Source organism: Astyanax mexicanus, chromosome 2 (genome assembly GCF_023375975.1).
Source record: "Astyanax mexicanus isolate ESR-SI-001 chromosome 2, AstMex3_surface, whole genome shotgun sequence".
Classification (NCBI taxonomy): Eukaryota; Metazoa; Chordata; class Actinopteri; order Characiformes; family Acestrorhamphidae; genus Astyanax; species Astyanax mexicanus.
Window position 1 is genome coordinate 35,569,097 of NC_064409.1, and position 20,721 is coordinate 35,589,817.

General features: G+C 37.0%; 1 protein-coding gene across 1 annotated transcript in view; it reads right to left on the bottom strand.

The window, feature by feature from the left end:
• Nucleotides 1–20,721, bottom strand: part of drd4-rs (dopamine receptor D4 related sequence) — a 59,643-nt gene that overhangs the window by 12,277 nt on the left and 26,645 nt on the right. The window contains exons 2-4 of the mRNA XM_022671649.2: nt 7,385–7,529; nt 5,092–5,369; nt 2,787–2,899 (exon numbers count right to left, since the gene is read on the bottom strand). Coding sequence (XP_022527370.2) covers nt 2,787–2,899; nt 5,092–5,369; nt 7,385–7,400 — 407 coding nt within the window. The 5' untranslated portion in view covers nt 7,401–7,529. The remainder of the gene's footprint in view (nt 1–2,786; nt 2,900–5,091; nt 5,370–7,384; nt 7,530–20,721) is intronic.

A 20,721-nucleotide genomic window follows, 5' to 3' on the forward strand; every position in this document is an offset into this window, starting at 1 on the left:
TGCACTGTCCTGTCTTTAAATTGTCTCGTCCTTTGTATTTATTGTATTTATTGTTATTTAGTGTTATAATTTTATAATTTTATGTTGCACTCCTGCACTTTATGTTGTCTATTGCTTGTTGTTCTATGTTGCACCATGGTTCCGGAGGAACGTAATTTCATCACACTGTGTACCTGTACTCAGATGTAATGACAATAAAAGCCTCTTGACTTGACTCTTGACTTCTATGCATCCTCAATGATGAGGGAGGGATAAGAACACATTTGGGCATTTGTAGTGAACTTGACTGACTGTGAATTTCTAAATGAAACACTCAGACATTTCCTGAGTCCAAAGAAACACAAGTACAGATAAGAAGGCAGATTGAGAAACAGCCAAGGTTTGGTAAAAGCTAAGTAAATGTTGGTGCTGGTTATGAGAGGCCACAGGGGTAAGAGCCATAAAGGTAAGATGGTGGATGTAATGTGTCCCAGGTTGTGTGGATACTGCATACTCGCATACTAAAGAGCATACTGCTTTAACGGTAAAGCAGTGCGTACTGATCCCAAATCAATACGCACTGATCCCAAATCAATACACACTGTTTAAATATGCGATTTTAGACACAGCCATTACTCAACCGACATCATTACATTACACACCAAAAACAGAATCAACCATTATATTAGTTGGGAGTTGGGAGGGGGCAGTTTAGGACTGGTAATAAAAGCAGTATTCGCAAAAGTCAGAGGATCTTCAGTTCTTAACAAATTTGTAAAGAAAATGATTGAAATGTTTAAGAAAATGTTCCACAAAGAAAGTCTGAAAGTGATTTGCATATTTCTTCCTCTACAGTGCATAATATCATTAAATGATTCAAAGAATCAGGAGGAATCTCAATGCGTAAAGGGCACATTTGTATGCTGGCGAGTGTGATAGACAGTTTTCCTATTAAAGCCCATCCTTTAAGAAGATTTGAACACGGCTATGAACTGTTTACTCTTATTCTGTTCTGTCTGACTGATTTCATTCACTTGCACTTTCATTCACAGTATTCCGTCGCTGTAGAAGAATAGTGAAATCTGTTTTTTGGCAGAAATCCAAACCCAATTTTACAGCAGTAAGCAGCCAGCACCGTTCTCTTGCTTTATAGATTTTTGTATGCTGGTCTAATGAGTGCAGGCAGTGTTGGCTTCTGGGTAAAAAAATGAGCGGTCTTTGAAATCTCAGCGCGTGCTGCTGAATGTAGTTTATTGAATTCCTCTCTCATTTTTACGTGCATTTTTACCATTGATTACGAGGTGTGCTACTCACCTTCATAACAAAAAAGTTCAAACATTAAATCCCAGGGAAATGCAGAGGTTGTTAAATATTTATCCCGTTCTCTGAGCCCTGGGAACTCTTGAAGTGGTAAAATGTTGTTTACTGGATGTGTGGAGGCAGAGCTCTTTGCTCGGGGTCATGTTTGCTGGGTGGCTTCATTAGAGGAGTTTAGTTGCACGTTGTTCTCAGGAGGCAGCCCCAGCAAGCAGCCGCCGCATTTAACCACTGACTTATGATTCACCATCTGAACTCACTGTGGGGAAGGCAAGTGGCCACCAAGCAACTGCTGAATCTGCATGATATTAATTTTTTATCCAGAAAATGAATGAAATGAACCCTGTAACTTGTTATGCTGTTATTTTTGTCCTAGTTTTCGTCATTGAAAAACATTTTTCATGCCTTTTTTTCGGGAGGATGACTTGATTTTGACATTGAGGAATACATTGGGGTGAAGTTGTTGTTGTAGTTTTTTGCTGACATCATAAGGGAACTGTGTAACCAGATTCATGACCCCATTCACTAGAACCTAGACAGATTACGTTTTGGCCTACTGATCTCAATTAAACTCAGTGCAAAGTTTAAATGTCAGGGACTGCTGGGGGTCCTCACTACGAGAGTCATTTTGGCAATTGAGATCCACATGAAGACCCTTTAAAACCATTTAAACAAGCTACACATTTGGTAAAGGTTTTAAGAGTAACCCATCCATTCATATATATTTAATCATATTATTATTTTTGGGCCAAACTTTCACGGTTTTTGCAAAAACTGATGACGTATTGACAGTTTTTAGCACTTTGTAGATTTAGTTTATTATATTTAACTATGTAAAAACAGCAACTCTCTACTGCTCTTAAATTCAGAAATATATTTTTTATCTATATTGAAATGTGAGGCATAAGTTATCCATGTTCCCTCTCCCAACTGTTTAATCCACACTATTATCTCCTCAAAGAGAGTCTTTTCTTCTTCATGTTTCACATGTTGCACTGATGTTTTTGTGGTACTTGAATATAGTTCACAAAGGACTATCAAATTTAAAGTTGAAGATACAATTAAACAAATATATATGAAGATAAATAAAATCCCATTGTGATTATCTTACACTGGATCTTTAATTTTACATTTAAATATCAATTATAAAAGGTTTCATTGCTATTTCAAATTGATCCCTAATGATAGGACAGTGGGATAGAGAAGTGAAGGATGGGAAGAAGGAAATGAGGTTAGAAGTAGTAAGTGTGTTAGAGGTGTTAGGAGAGTAAGTGCTGTTTGAAGAGCTCTGTCTTCAGGAGTTTCCTAAAAATAGTGAGGGATGCTCCTGCTCTGGTATATCATCTCTAATGAAAACTATTCAATTAATTGTGTTAAACTGGTGTAGTTATCTTCATTAGTTATCTAGTTATCTATATTATTTACAGCACACTTCATGCTCCACTTTTTCTTGATTGAACAATGATTTTTGGTGTCAGTGTTTCGCTTACCGGTCGACGCTGATGGCGCACAGATTCAGGATGGAAGCAGTGCAGAGCATCACGTCCATGGTCATCAAAGCATCACAAATATACATGCTCAGAGTCCACTTTCCTCCAAGAAACTAAACACAAATACAAAAACATGCACAGAAACACACACAGTTTTTACCAATCATCTCTCGTACACTGGCAGATTACACACTGATATACCAAATATATATCACATAAGACTAGTATAGTGTCCCATGATTTTTACCACTTTTACCATCTATGATGTAAACTGTGAAAAAGCATTTTCTTCATAATTCCATGATTGTTATTTCATAGTTTTTTATGTCTTAAAATGTCTGCAATTTAGTAGAAAATATATATCTAAATCTAAATCTGAACCCTTTAGATTTTTTTTTTTAGAAACTTCTGCATTAATTAGACCTAAAACATGATCAGATTAGAAGTGGATAAGAGAACTCACTTAAAAACTATTTGGACAAACAATATTTTATTTGGTCATTTATTTATTGAGATAAATGTGGCAAAAGTGTGTGAACCTCTGGGATTAGGGATTAGCAGTAAATTTGAAATTAGAATCAGGTGTTTTCAATCAGTGGGAGGACAATCAGGTGTAAGTGGGCGGAGCCTGTTTTATTTAGAGAACAGGAATCTATCAGAGTCTGATCTTCACAACACGTGTTTGTGGAAGTGTGCTGGAAAAGGTTACAAAACCATCTCTAAAGTGTTTCTGTACAAGCAGAGAAAAATCAAGACCATTGTTACACTCCCCAGGATTTGGTCGACCTACATTGGTCACTCCAGGAACAAGACGTGTAATAGTTGCCAAGGTCACAAAGGACCCCAGGGTAACTTTTAAGCAACTGAAGGCCTCTGTCACATTATTAATGTTAATGTTTTACCATCAAGACAATACTAAATAACAAATGGTGTGCATGGCAGGGTTGCAAGGAGAAAGCCACTGCTCTTCAAAAAGTATTGCTGCTTGCCTGCCGTTTGCTAAAGATGGATGGACAAGCTAGAAGGCTATTGGAAAAAAGTTTTGTGGAGGGATGGGACCAAAATAAAACATTTTGGTTTAAATGAAAAGCATTATGCTTGGAAAAAAGAAACACTGCATAGTAGCATAAGAACATCATCTTATCTGTGAAACATGGTGGTGGTAGTTTCATGGCTTGCCTTATTTGAGCAATGAATTCTGAATTTTATCAATGTATTCTAAAGGAAAATGTCAGGACATCTGTCTATGAACTAAATCTCAAGAATGGGTTGGGTCATGCAGCAAGACAACAACCCTAAGCACACAAGTTGTTCTACCAAAGAATGATTCAAGAAGAATGAAGTTAATGTTTTGAAACGACCAAATCAAAGTCCTGACTTTAGTCCATTCGAAATGTTGTGGAAGGACCTGAAGTGAGCAGTTAATGTGAGGAGACCTACCAACATCCCAGAGCTGAAGCTGTTCTGTACAGAGGAATGGGCTAAAATTCCTCCTATCTGGTGTGCAGTTATTGCCTCAAAGAGAGTTTACATACTATTGCCACTCACATATAAGTAATATTGGATCATTTTCCTCAATAAAAAGTGAGCAAGTATAATATTTTTGTCTCATTTGTTTAACTGGGTTCTCTTTATCTACTTGTAAGTTAAAAATGCCCCGTGCACGGGCTACAGGTGTAGGTGATACAAAACCCTTTTCTCTGCAGTAAAATAACTTATTTACATTCTGAAACTTTGGGGGCTTCAAAATCTCCTTCAGTACACTTGGAGAAGCTGCCTGTTTTCTCTACTCCACTTAATAATTCCAGTAATTCAGTGACCGGAATCAACCCAAATTATGCATGTTTGAAAATAGACTTCAAAACTAGACAAACATAATGAAACTAAAGGTTTGGAGAACATAAGATGTTTGATTCATATTCAGGAAAATATTCATTTTAAAATGAAGTTCAGGAAAGAGACAGACTTAAGATTTTATTCTTTATATTTTGACATTAGCACATTTACTTATTTATATATATATATTCTATTACAATTACAATTATGCTTTTCAGTAATGTTCCTTATCAAACATGAAAGCTTTTTATTTTTAATGCTTGAACAGAAATCCTCAAGATTTAGTGGTGTAATGTCAGGCAGACAACTGACAAAAATCCTGGCCTGTTAAGGGGTTAAAATCGGGTGACGTTTTGGGTCATATTTATGCAGAAAATGTCAAGCACCACTGTATTTTTTGGCTGGTGCTATACTTAGAATCTGGCTGCCAAATAAAATACCCTGAAGCAGTGCTTTCTCTAGCACTCACCTCCGAATACACATAGAGTGGTAGGACTAGAACTGCCAGCAGCAGGTCTGCCACAGCCAGGCTCACGATGAAATAGTTGGTGGCGGTCTTGAGGGACCTCTCGGTCAGTACGCTGAGGCACACCAGGACGTTGCCCAGGATTATGATGAGGATGAGGGGCACGCCACACACCAACGCCAGGTAGTTGTACTGTTCCTGGGCCTCGTCTGGCCCTTCACTGTACGTCACATTACTGGCCATGGTGCCCCCAGGTTCGGACGCCGGCCTGTAGTCAACATCTGTGGAGAACATATGCTGGGTTATGGAGCTCTGCAGGAACATGTGTGTGTCTGCATGGTGTGTGTGTGTGTGTATCTGCTTTTCTGTGAAGCTGTCCTTAGAAGAACTATATGTGAGTTGCTGTGATTTTGTGTTTTAATGTGCATTTGTGTCATCATTAGTCAGTTTCTGACCTCAGGACATCTGTTCACCAGATAATATTTAGGCCACTCTCAGCTTAGCAACGACACTGACATAGTAGTGTCAGGATGTGTGGTGTTTCCGGGGCCTGTCACATGTTGGCTAGATGATGACTAGTATGTGCTACACATCACTTTTACCAGGTAATAACTTGGGTTATTATAAAATATGAAATGATAACACACTTTCACATCTGACATTTATTATGTAATGAAAGAAAATCATATATAAATACAACTGTAATCTTAAAACTGTCAAAAATGACTGAGTATTAACAATTGCTTTAAACATGGCTTAGCCAGTCAGATCAACTCAAAATAAGGAGGTAGATTTTGCAAATTGTTGGGACTTTTTTCTTACTACATCTTGATGCTTTTACTTAAAATTTGATTGAAATAATTTTTACATTTGACACCACGCTGATATAATTGTATATTTATAACCTAGTATTTGTCTTATAATCTGCATACAGTAACATCTGTAATTTTTTTGTGTTTTAGCTTGTCCTTAATGGCACTCGTGCAGATGCTAGGCATTGGTCATTCTTCTTCCCACTGATCAATTTTGACTGCCTTTTAATGCGACAGTAAATTTATGAATAGACCACAAATAATAATATGTTGATGATATAATTTTGATATTGTACAGAAGCCACTCGGATTCATCTGCTCCATAAAACACTGCCTATCAAAAAAAGGTCACCTCCTGCATTTAACTAAGCAAATAGGTAAAAAGCCTCCCCCTTATTGGATAATTACTGCATGGGTGATTATGTTTCAGCTGGCAACAAGGCATTTAACTCTAACTGATGCAGTGAGTAGCTTCTCATTTGTTAAACAACCATGTGGAAAGACAGGAACATCCTGTTTCAGAAGGGTCAAATTATTGGCATGTGTCAAACAGAGACAACTTTTAAGGAGTTTACTGAGAGCTACTAAAATTTGGTTAAGTGTCTCACACATTATCAAAAAAGTGGAAGGAGAGAGAGTAAATATCATCTTGCAGGAGGAAATGCAGTCTGAAAAACAGCTTGAATGATCGTGATTGGCAATCAGTTTAGTGAAATCAAATGGTAGAAAAACAACCCTAGAAGTCAGGGTTATAATTAATAGTGAAAGTAAGAGCATTTCCACAGGCACAATGTGAAATAAACTTAAGGGATTGAGACTAAACAGCTGTCTAGTCTTAAGAATACCGCTTATAAGTGAGGCTAACTGGCAAAAATGGCTTCAAAGGTTAGACTCTAGATCAATGGATGAAGGTCATGTGGTCTGATGAGGGTAGTGCTGTGATCTGGGGTTTGCTGCAGTTGGTCAGGTCTAGGTTTAGCAAAGTTATGTGCGCAAATACATAGTTGAGGTCAGCTGACTACCTGAATATACTGAATGACCAGGTTTTTCCATCAATGTTTTTTTGGCAGGTATATTCCAAGATGTCAATGCCAGGATTAAATGAAAGCAACTCTGGACAGAAATAAATGTTGTGACATTGCAGAAACTGATGCAAAGATAATGTGTGTCATTTTCAAAGCTAAATGAGGTCCAACAAAATATTTGACCTTTTTTACATGCTGCATGAGTCTGTTATCCATATGGCACATACTGGTAAACTAGTGCAGAAAGCTGATGGTCAGAATGTTGTCACACCTGAAAAAAAAGGCTTAGCTCCAAGTGAAATCCTAATTCATACAGTATGCTGATGATGTGATGTCATATCTCCCCATCCTCATCTTTACATTCTCTAACTATTGTAGTCATTGAGCCATTATTGAAAAATACAATATCTTCACACATTTAAATCTCTGTGTGGCAGATGACAGCTGTGGTTGTACTACCTTGAGAAAGTCCCATAGATGGCTGCTTTGGTTGCAGCGTGGTTAAAGACGTCAGCACACGCAGAGCTGGTGTTCCGGTTCAGTGCGTCAAACATCTGGGACGTGTCGTCAGCGGCTCACACCTCACCTTCGGAGGCACACGCACCTGCGAGTGGAAGAAAGGGGTGATAATTAAACGGCTGATCTGCTGTGTACAGGCAGAATCTGCATCTCGTCTGCTGCGTGTGAAAACAGGGCTTAAAAAGTACTGTGAAAAGAACAAGTAGACAGTGCTCAAGTAGATATTTTTGGAAGATTTTGATTGAAATTCACTCCACGTTTCCAGTTTTACATAGCAGTGTCACAGAGACACTGTGAGTGTCATCAGCGAGTGGAAAGGTGTGATCGGCCAGGCACAGATTTTCTCACAACCAGAAAGGATCCAAGGAAAAGTATGTTTCATATCGGTGCTGTCATCAGAGAAAAATCGTAAATCACTAATGCAACCCTTTAAAAAAGAGAGTAAACCTAAGAGCATTAAAAGTATGTTCAAATAGGGTAAAGAATACTAAAAGTGTCTTTCTATTTAATATACTTTATAAAAAAAATACCCATTAAATATACTTTCTCTGTATTTTTATAAAATCTGTTTTTAAACAATATGCTTTCAATTATATGTTGTGTTAAGAAAAAAATATATATAGTGGCATTAAATACTGCTTACACTAAAATGCACTTTAGTGTATTTTTTCCCCAGTTGCATTAAGATGTAAACAATATGTGCATCAATACACATAGTATTACATTTACAATATACTGCAAGTATATTAAAAATCACTTTTAAAAAACACATACTTCACATACACAATTAAACACATACACAAAACACATACACAATTAAATGCTTTTATGTTGTGTTTAAATATAGCTTAATTATAATTGAAATATACTTAAGTTTCCATAAGTTGTTCCAAAATAGTATATTTAGTGTGTATTTAAGTACATATTTTAATTTTAAAAAGTTTGTACTTTTCCATTGTAAATTATACTTTTAATATACTTTAAATAAAATATACTTAATACGCTTTTCTTTTACAATGGAAGTTACAAATAAGTTTTTCATATACTTATATTTAAAGGAGCATTAAGGATTATATTTTTAGTAAACAAAGATAAAATGATCAGGGTGTGTCATCAGGTATTAAGGAAACATGCAAAGTTCAAGCGCTGTTATCTCTCATCAGCAGAGCTTCATCCAGTATTTTGTAACTAGAACTGTGCAGTATGTCATGGAAATCTGTGTGGTATCAGAACACTGGCATAATGGCTGTCCTCAGAAGGCCAGATGTAACTTATAAATGTAACAAAATTTAATAGAATATTAATGTAACTACCCCTTAATGTTAAATAACTCTGAGTGTATTACTTATTAAATTAAAACATTACAGTTGCATGGAAATTTGTTTTTGCTTGTTGCTCTGTTACAACATAAATCCTTTAAATTTGTCATGTTATGAAATCCACAAACTCCATCAATCAAGGATCAAACTATAAATAAAAATACACCAAACACAAGTTAGAATATTAACTTTGATTAAAATGTTTAACATACTGAAAAAATGTCTTATTTAGTATACAAATAAAAATTGTAAGCTGCTAAGTGTGTGACAGACGCAGCATCTTCCGCCATGTTGGCGATCCTGACACCCGATTCTGCGCAGTAGAGACCAGAGGAGGGAGAAAGACAGTGGAGAGACAGCCTACTTATTTAAATAACCCCGCCCCTGAGGGCTGTCTCACGGTCACAGGCTGCAGAGCGGGGCGGAGCGGAGCTGACATTCTGTTATTGGTCCCGCCCATAACCAGCCCTTTTACAATAACCACACCTTTTTTGAATAGAGCTGAATAACCTTCTAAAAAATGAATACTGTGGGGATATAAATTTTTTACAATATAAGCAGAGGTTACACTAGCTGTTGCATTTAAATAATGGAGGTAGAATTACAGTATATTAGAAAAAAACGTGATTGAAAGTTGTCTGTTTTGCCATTGAAACCTATGGGGATGGGTGGGGTTACACAGCTTTCTGAAACCGAACAGCAGGGGGCGCCCGACCTGTGGTGGCTTCACTTTTGAGAGACGATGCTCTGTCCAGCTATACACAGTCTATGGTCTGCACAATTACGGCAGCGTTTCCACATCAATGACTACACTGCCGTGTAGTGGCGGTAAGGGCATTGTGGGTAATGTAGTTTTTGGTCAAAGCATGCTTCTGAATTATTTATTTTTAGACAATAAAAGACATTTTTAAGCTCCCACAGGCCACATAAATGGACGTGGCAGGCCACATTTGGTTTGACACATATTGCTTATGATAACAAAGCTAGTGGTGCATAAAGCTAGCTAGCTAACTGTGAATAAAAAGTTATATAAAATTAACATGAGCTGGTTTATAACGTTGCTTGCCATGGTAAAAGTTACTAAACTCTTCTTGCACTCGTTTCTGTGCTGGTTCACTGCGCGTGATGTCTTTCGCGGGCTGGACGGGGGATTAAACTCTTTCCAGTCAGTGCTTTAGAATTGGACTGCAGTAGCCATTTCACACACTAGTTCTCATTTTCTACTGATTGCTCCTTTTAAAATGCCAGCTGCCCTTTACATTGTGTATATAATCTCCTCGTCTCTCTTTCTCAATGGATATGTATAAACAGTAAGATATATAAATATATTTGTGGGTATTGGTGCATCAAGAATATTACATTAAATTAGGAATGTATGGGGCGCCGAGTGGTCCAGTGGTCTAAAGCGCTGCCACTATGAGCAGGAGGTCGCAGGTTCGAACCCCAGCTCATGCAGCTTTGCCATCAAGCTGCCGGCGTCAGAGGGAGCAAAATTAGCCCTGCTCCCTCTGGGTGGGTAGATGGCGCTCTTTCCCCACATCACTCCTATGGTGATGTCTGCAGCACAGGGCGTCTGTGAGCTGATGTACCGGAGCCGAGCCGCTGTGCTTTCCTCCAAGCGCGCTGGCTGCTCGGCAATGCTACATCAGCAGCAGCTCGAAAAGAAGCGGTGGCTGACTTCACATGTATCAGAGGAGGCATGTGCTAGTCTTCACCCTCCTGGTGTGTTGAGGTATCACTAGTGATAGGGGGAGTCCTAATGAATGGGTTGGGTAATTGGCTGTGTAAATTGGGGAGAAAACGGGAAAAATTAGAAAAAAAAAAAATTAGGAATGTATTTTTTTCTAAAGTTGCCCTTTTGGAGATATTTGGATGCGCTTAATTATATTATAGGCATGTACCAATGCAAACATTTTACATCAACTTAGGTACCTTATGTTTATTGTTATTTTGTTGATCTTGAACAATGCACATTAATTAACATAGAGTAAATGTGCCTATTAAGGATGTAACCCAATAGAACGCTATTAAGAATAAGGAGAGAAAATGTTTTCTAAACATATACAGGTACAAATACACACGTGCACATTTCTCCACACCAGGCAAGGCCTACACTGTTGGAACACTTTACTTAAACTAGTTTTTTCTTGATTCTGTGTAATCTTTTCACTTTCCAGGCCTCCATATAACCCACACAGACCATACACTACACAGGGGGACTGTGCTGGGACTGTGGCTTGGGTAGGACAACAAAAACAGTGCAAAAAGTTTAAGATCAGGCATTTGGATGGGTGAGAAACCTCCTGGACCTGAAAGGCATAAAAAAGGACAAGACATATGCATTTCAAACATGCTTACACGCCACACCTTGTATCTCTAATGCACAGAAAGGACTATAGGACAGCATCCACACCTATAGGACAGGTGCACCGCTGAGAAGCCGAAAAATGCAGGTACCTAACAGCCAATCAAAAAACAGCATTGTTGTATCTGGGTGAAATTTACGTGATCCTGCCAATAACCTTCCAAAGAAGACGATGCAGACCGGCACACATTGAGGTGGGAGAGCTATGTTAGGGAAAATTGTCTCTAGCTATAAATGTTAACTATCAGTTTGACCAGAACTGACTTTAAAACTTGAGAGCCTTATTTTTTCCCATTTGTGACAATAGTCACGCTGGTTTGCTTAGCAGTTAGGATCTATAGCCCATTCACTGTGTTAGGTTTTGCTTAGATAGCTCAGCTAGCTAAAGATTTACAGAGAATAAGACAGTTTAGTGCCTATGTTCAGCTTTTGGTAAACTTCTAAGCCTCTGACACAAGTGTTAACAATAAAAATAAAAGTGCTGAACAGCACCGTCAAAGAAGAGAGTCAAGCGCTGGTGTAGCTCCGTCCTGCAGAGAAGTCAGAACACTTCCTGCTGCTGCTGTTTCTACTGTATGAGTGTTTTATCCCAGTAAAATAGAGCAATAACTACAGCCCTGTTAAATATATTAATACTGTAGCTTGAAGGAAGATTTAAATGTAGTTTTTGACTGGAGAAAGAAGGGAATTGTAGCTGATTTGAATACTGTAATGCCTATAATAGCTTCAAGAATAACACATAGTAAATTTATATTAAACCTGTGTCTTACCAGTGCAATAAAGCTTTTGAGAAATATCTTAAAACACTGAGTATTTTAGGTTCGTTTATAGTGTTTATGGAACCATTTATTAAAATATTTAATTTTGAAAAGGGAGCCGTGTTAAATTTGTTAGTGTATCTATTTTTAAGGTCTACTGTTTACACTCTTTAGCTGTTTTTCTGATAATAAAGTCTGATTTCTTCATATATTGTGTAATTTTGTGGGACAAAGTAAACCCAATACTAATCAAAGCCTTAATTTAAAGCCTTAGTGTTTTATATTATATGTACTCCTAACAGTACAGTAACTCACAAACCTATATTAAAGTCATGGAAAAAAAAAAATCAATAAAAATGTGATATGCATTTTTGACCGTACCCCACAGCACTAATATCAACCTAATAAATTGTTATGGTAAGCTGGCATTTGTTCATATATGGCTGTTTTTCTGATATGGCTAGTTTAGCGCACTTACGTGTATTGTTGTATTGTATCAGTGGGGAATCGTCATGGCCTATCAGAGGGCCTAATATATATATATATATATATATATATATATATATAAATCTATTTATAGTTGGTAATCTGCATCTAAACAATGACAAAAATATAAGCTAATTATTCAAACTAGTCTATTCAATTTGTGTTGGAACATTAAGGGAGTTAAAATGTGGAGGTGTTGTCTCCCCCTATCAGAACTGTGATGACTCTGCAGAAGGTTGGTGGGCCAGCTGTTAATTTACAGAGGGCCAGGGAGGTGTAGTTCAGCACGATGCCAGTGTCAAATGACAGTAAAATTGACCAATAACATCTTCCCACTAAGTGGGCGGGCTTAACTGTGTGACCATTTCAGCCCGCCTTGGCGACACAAGAGAAATAGCTAGCGAGAGAAATAGCCAGCGAGAAAAACAGCTAGCCAGCGTTAGCTAGTTTGTTGAGTTACGATGGAAGCAGGAGCCGGCACTACCACTATAGAGGAGGACAGCGTTACAAATTTGTAATCCAAACTGTTTTCTAGATTAACTTTTAGTGAGAAGTTGACAGTTTGGCCTTGATTTCCATTGAGAAAGAACTGTTAATGGGTTTAAAAGCAAAGGATCCGTTGCATGACCCTGCTATCAACTACTTTATCCAAAAGGACAGGAGAATGGTCTTCGTTTTCAAGTAATTCCCTGATGGGTGAATTATTTAACATTGTTTAGGCCGCCGTGCCAGCTGGTTAGATTGTGTCTGCGCTGTTGGTGCTGTTTGTGTAATGTGATTAATGTGAATTAGATGTGAATTAAGACATTTTCTGAGCGCCGCTGCTCATCGCGGCCACAACAGCCTATAAGCTCGCTGCCACCACCAACAGAAAGAAATAATATTTAACCAAAATAAATAAAAAAAATTACATTCCTGCATAAAATAAACTCAAAAGAACGGATAAAATTATAAGAACGGATCAGAAGCCGAATTTGCTTTAGATTTTTCACCATTTTCATATTCAAATTACTTTTCCACCTCGGGCTCATAATGACAGTTTATGAGGCGGGTCAAGTCGGGCAGAACGGGTACGGGGTCGGGTCGGGCTGGATTTTACAACATTGTCCAGATTAGACCTGAGATCGGCCAAAAAAATCCAGCCCGAAACGACCTGAGCCTGTGAAGGTTCTACCAGAGATAGACATAAAATTAAATATATTATTTGAAAGGGAGAGTTATAAAATAGACTTAAATCGAAATATATTTTAAAAGGGAGAATTATAAAATAGACTTTAAATGAAATTCATCATTTGAAAGGGAGAATTATAAAATAGACTTAAAACTAAATTTAATATTTAAAAGGCAGAATTATAGAGGGCCGAGGTTCCAGGGTCACGGTTCGCTACTGGTATATATTGAAAACCTTGTCTTTGTTTGGAAATGGGACTCCATTTCACACTCGTACTCTCTTTTATTACTTATTGTTCCTTTAAGCTTAAGCCTGTTCCTCTCTGCTGTATTTATTCAAATTAGTTGGTTGGTTTTTGGCTGTCTTAATGGATATTATGTCTTTGGTTTCCCTGAGACTAATTCAGAAAACCTGCTTTAGTCTAAACATAGCACTGGGCAATAATTCAATATCAATATATACTGTGATAAAAAAAAAAAAAAAAAAGTAAAGGTGATATTATTTTCAGTGATATTTCATTATTCACGTATACATTATTTAAAACATCCGTCCATCACTGACTGATGTTGTCACTACAGCACAATATATGAATTAATTATTCCATTTTTCAATTGAATGTTTTTTATACTGTTCATATAGATGACTGAAAAAAATGATATATATATATATATATATATATATATATATATATATATATATATATATATATATATATATATATATTCTTGTATATTTTCATATTGTTCAGCCCTATGAGAATGATAAATGACATTCACAATCAAGTGAATGGTCATTCAGTTGACTGTTTCATATTTTGAGTACAAATATCAACAAGCAAAAAGTATATATTTTCCCTGCTGTGTTTAATTAAGATTGAACCTGTTCCTCTGTGCTGTTGCAGTTTTTATTAGAGTCAGCTTGTTGGTTAAGTCAGTGTATTTGAGTCTCTTTGATATCTTCTCCAGAAATATCCCTGTTGTTATGATAACCATGTGAAGTGACTGTGTGTTTCCTGTAAGGCGGCGTGTAGAGAGGGATCAGAAGATGCTGGTCGGCTCTGAGAGTACAGCGTAGCGCCGTAGCGCCGTTTGAAATTCTCTCCTCTCTCTACTACAGGTGAGGGTTGCCATGACACCCAGCGGTGTGCGTAGCAGAATAAAGAGAGAGGCACTTGTCGCTGTGCACATAAATAAAAAACCCAGACACGCCGTTTCAATCCACTTCACATGAAGCGACTCTGCCTGCTCCTCCAAAACCCATCGTTTGGAGAAGTTTTTTTTTTTTCATTTATTAGGTTTTCTCCTTTTTTGTACTTTTTTGCACTGTCAGCATTGACAAAGAATAGAAGTATCATCATATGGCTCTCATCTCCCTCTCTATCTATCTCTCTGCAGCAACTTCTACACAAATGACTGTCTGTATCAATTGCTGGGGCAAGATTTTCAAAGATTTCACTTAATTAAAATGTTGGTATCACTTTATTTGGATAATTTGTTACTGATGAATGTAAATAATGCACTACAGAACCTAACCCTACATCTAAAGCTAATCTTAATCCTATTTTAACCAGGAATCAACAATAAAACCTAATCCTGATCAAAACATTAATCTCAACTTTATCTTTATCTAATCCAAAAATGTTTAGGTAAGAGTTTTGGATAAGTTTAGGTGTCGGGTTACATTCAATAAAGAATCATTTACTGTATATTTACCTTATACTGTATATGCATGACCATCAAATACACTCTGTGGCAGAGTTAAATCTGAACTGTTGTGGGAGTTAAAATACTTATCCCATAAAGAGTAAAATACACCTCTCAGCTGGAGTTCATTTTACCATAAACTCCTTTACAATGTTAACAAATAAGGCAAAAAATCATTACTGATTACAATGACAATTTCATACTCAACAAGTGTATGCCAGTGTGTATTTTTTTACTGCATGGGGACTTTAATCCTGCACTGCAGTTCTCAGTGCATTGCCAGCACTTTGTCACAATTTATAGAACAGAGGTTGGTTACTTGCTCTTATAGCCAACAACATGCTGGCTAGGCAAACAACCATTATATAAAATATCATAAAATACCCCATGGAAGACAGCCCCGGTGGGCAAGACTACACACTGATGGTAAGCTAGGATTGGGGACACGCTCATTAGAGAGTTCAGTCACGCTCCGCAACACCTTGGAATAAACTCTGAAATACTACACCGCCAAAGAGTTCCCTTCAACTTAACCTGTAGTCTAACTTATAGAATAAACTCACACAATTTAACACTTTCACACATTTTTGTTTAACTCCAGATTTTTGAACTCCAGAAATTTGCTGTGTATTTAGAGAGCAGAACAATCAGTGGATAGATATACAGTACAATGTCAATATCAGTGCAAGGTGGGAATAAACTAAATCAATACATGAAACAAAAGACAAGTGCCTAATTCCAATATTCAGCGCACATTACAGTGTCTGAAATTGCATCATTTATTTTGTATGTGCACATTTTTTATATATATTTAATGCTACTCTCTAACTGTTAAAATAGATTTGCTGTAATTTGTAGAAAAAAGCAATGACAACTAAAACAGTTTAGATAAACCTTAACCCTCTATGGCATAGTTTTGCCCTCAGGCCATTCTGTGACATACCATACCTAATTATTTATTTATTAATTTGTCATGTATCATGTTACATGGCATCATTATCAACACAATGTAGTGTATAAGTGAGTCATAAGTAAAAAAAAATTATATGAATGCAAGAAAATGTAAAGAAATGTATTTAGCTGTTTATATTCTTTTTATATTATTTAATTATTGTTGTAAACTTACTAAAACAGGGTTTTTATACGCAGTTAGGCCACTTTTATCACCGCATTTTTTGGACTATAAGGCGCACTGTATTCTAGGCCGCACTTTCAATAAGCTGCAGTCCGATATACTCACCTCTGACCAACGAAAGAGGTAGCGCTTAGCGCTGTTAGTGGCTAATGCTAATACTGCTCCAGCCTCAAGGCTGGAGAAACTTAAATGAATTTTCTGCATAACACTGTGGACTGGCTTTACTGCTCCCTACAAACTGACAGTTTGCATTTAATAGACATGCAGTTAAATGTTAGTTGAGCATCTATGAGGCACCTATAATGGACCATCCAAATAGTGTTACCAGCATTTTTATTTAAAATTTTAGTTAGTTAGTTGTTTCTGTTGTTAAGGTGAGGCTGTATTATCAGGTTATAATATTCTCTGTATGTGTAAAAAGACCTTCTTCATTCTTATCTTTAAGCCTTGTCACCATTTTTGGCACTCGGCACTTAATGAGTGCTGTTACAGATTCTCGTCACCGCTCTTCCTGCCTGTTTAACTGTGTAGATTTTAAATTAAATGTAAAAGCTTGTCCAGCAGAGCATCTGTTTAATCCCCTGCTGTCTGAACCCTAACACACACACACATGCACACAAACACACACATGCACACACACGTACTCCCCCTGATGTGCGTCCCTGGCACTCATCAGTCAGTAATCCATCTCTACGGTACCCGGTGTTCCGCTGTAAATGTCACCCCGAGCGGGATCGCAGTGTAACGGGAGTGAGGGGAGGAAGACAGTATACAAGAACGGTGGAAAATAAAAATGCACATAGGGTGAGATTTTTATCAGGATCAGGATGTTTGAATCTGCTAATAACTCCTCAATGTCATAAAAATCGCTCTTCTGCGGAGTGTCTCTTCAGAGGCTCTTCAGAGAGATGTGAAAATAATCATTTTAATAAACACAGAAATGCCACAGTGGACACATAAGCCAACTGTAAATGTTACAAGTCATCCCCGCCAACCTTCACGCATGAGGCCCTTTTTGTCTTGTTCACTCAAACGTCTGTTCTCTGATTAGAGATGCTTTATTAGCTTCACACATTAACGCTAAGCCTTCTTTTTACTGCATGTGCTCCTGGATGCGTGCTAAACTCTTGTATGCTGGTAGTCTTTAGAAATACACATTAGGGCAGCTCGATAAATTGTTTCAGCTTTGTCATATTAATGTGGGTATGCACAATACACATCAAAGGATGTGCAATGTTACATCATGCTAAAGCAGTTACAATCCGATACTGGTCAGAAGCTGTTGCTTTCATAAAAGATAAGTTATCCTGAAATAAACTGATGAATGGGTATTTGTTACATAGTATTATGTAAGGGTGTTTTGAGTGCTTGTGTGTTAATTTGTATGTAGGTGGATGTATGTGGATGTCTGCTATATATATTATACAGATATTTTATTCATTTATTTATTTATTTTTTTAACTCTTGATGGAGGGGTGTGTGCTGTGTTGTGTTGTTTACAGTGTTGTAGTTGTGTGCCTATATGTACCTGTTTCTTTGGAAAAAAAGGAAAAAACAATAAAAATATATTCACAAAAAAAACGGATGTGCAATGTAATGTAAAGAAATTTAAATGATCAAGATACAACTTTTTTTTTTTTTGCAATTTGGGACAAAAAAAAAATTCACACGATTTTAATTTCCCAAGAAACACATATGAAATACGGATTATTAAAGGTGTGAAAAGTATTCATATTCATTACTCAGGTAGAAGTATAGATATTAGGGTTTATAAATACTTATGTAGAAGTTGAAGTATCAAGTCAAGCTTTTTATTCAAGTAAAAGTGTAAAAGTACTTATTTTAAAACCTTAAACTTAACCGCTGTCAAAATCCTAACCCTAACCTTAACCTTAGTCTAAAACCTTTATCTAACCCTGGCCCTAATCCTAATACTAAATTTAACACAAAACACAATACTAAATTAAACACAAAAGTTATAACCTTAACTTCAGTCCAGGACCTAAACCTAGTCCCTCACTCTGGCCCTTGTTCTAACTTTAACTTTAAACCAAAATCTAGTTCTAACCTTAACCCTTTCATGCATAGAGGTCACTACAGTGTACAGCTGTTTAAATTTTTTTTTTCTTTAAATATGCTTGCAATTTTGGGCACTGCTGCATATAGTCCACTGTAGTGGAAGCTATTGCATCATCCTATACAAGAAAAACCCATTGGTTGGTCATTGTAATGGGAAAAAGAAGTCAATGAAATCAAGATGGCCGGCAGACAGGGAAAACCACCAAACACCTTGGCTATTTTTGTTTCTACCTTTTATAAAATTATATCACCGCAGGTAAAAAAAATATAATTACATCAAGTAACATCTAAGGTGACATATTATGTAAAGATTTTCGAAATTTTGATTTTATATTTGAGGGAATTGTAGATTAATCATCTGTCCACTTAAATGTACATCATGCATCATTAGCTATTTTTCAACTTTAATGCAATGTCAATTACTTCCAGTGTTGTTTTTAAAATAATTCATATTGTTTAATGTTTTGGCTGTAAATCAACTTCTTTAATTGAGGAATGTCTGCCAGTACAGACAGTTGCAAGCAGAGAAGTAGGGTCAAGCAGTGATAGTGAAGGTGAGTCTGGAAATGTTACTGAGGGAGTTGAGGCTGAGGAACGGAGATGAAGGAGATGAGGCTGTTGAAACTAAGGGCACCCCAATATCCAGTATGCCCCTGGAAACCACTGGCCCCAGCTCAAGAAAGTATAAAATGCCAGCACACGAAGAACCAAGTACATCTGCATGCAGTGTCTTGTAGCTTTGTGCCCTGTATGCTTTGGCAACCATCATAGAAAATAGTCTCAGAAATTAGCAACAAGCATGATTTGACAGGAAATATGATACATGCTATAAAATACTATAAGAGAATATGCTCACTTAACAGTTCAGAGACTTGACAAGAATACAGTATGATAATACCAGTCACAATCAAGATTCTATAAGGTTCTACGGTTCAGAGACATTTTCTTGTGTCACAATATCCTCCTCAGTTCCACTATTCCAACAGAATACCATATTACAACTGTATAACTGAATTACATTTGTGTTTTTTTTACAACAAAAAATGCATGAAGTACACTTGAGTGGACAGATAAATATTTCTTTATCGAATAAAGATAGAATATATATTTTTTTCAAACCTTGTTTTACATCCCTAAGGATGTATGAAAACACTTAGAAAAAAAATTCTGACTGAGTTTATTATAATTCATGCATGAGAGGGTTAATCTAAGTTCAAGACCTAAATCTGACCCTTTAATCTCATCCCTAATCCAGTTAAACTCTAGTTACAGGCTGGTGTCTGTAGCAGGTCTGTAACAGCTTGTTGGGGAAGATTAGATGGTGTGAATTAGAGTTGTTACACAATCAGTCAGATTACTCCAAATAATGTGTGAAAAAAAAAAATTGAATTCAGTCGACGGTGTCACGCCTGACGCTGTCAGTCTGCCTGCTCTAGTCCCTGTTTGCCCTAAAGACTCTAACTCCCAGCATGCTCCTACAATGGACTACAATGATTCTGCCGAACATGTGACTCAGCCACGTTCTTCCTCTCCCGAGTTCTAATTGGTTGAATACATGATTACTCCCAGGTGTGTCCTCTGTATATAAGCCCCCCTGTTCCCTTTGTTCCCTGCCGAGTATTACCTGGTTATCCAGCTCTTAAACAACGCGCTTTCTTGCTTTCCTGTTATCCTGATTTCTGATCTGCTTTCTGTTCCTAGACCACTCTTTAGCCTAGCCCCCTTACCGCCGTCTCTATTATCGACCTCCTGCCTGGTTAGAACTCTCTCTCTGCCTAGCCTTTTTATTTGTTTGCTCCTCCGTTGCCGAACCAATGCATGGCCCACTACTATCCTGGTATGTCTTGTGTTTTTGCTGCCCTGTTTACATTGTATATAGTCTGTGTTGTAAAAAAATAAACCACTGTTTTATATTCAGCATGTGCCTCCGCATTCCTCGGTTCCTGTGTTCCTAACATACAGCTTCAGTAAAAGTTTGCTGCTACAACCCTGAGATGTTGTTGATAGGTTACTGATAAGTCTAAGAATTGTCTATTCCAATTAAAAAGGATGATTCCAAATAAAGTGTATTCTTTCTTTTTTTGTACTCTGAAATATAAATAGAATAAAAAGTCAACAAAATGTAAAATCTTAATCGTCACAAGGGCAAAAATGCACAGTATTCTGATAATGACTAATTCTTATATCATTATTATAGAGGTGCCTTATTATAGGGGTTCTGTCATAATTGAGCATTTAGTGTAGCTGCTATTTGTTGGGCA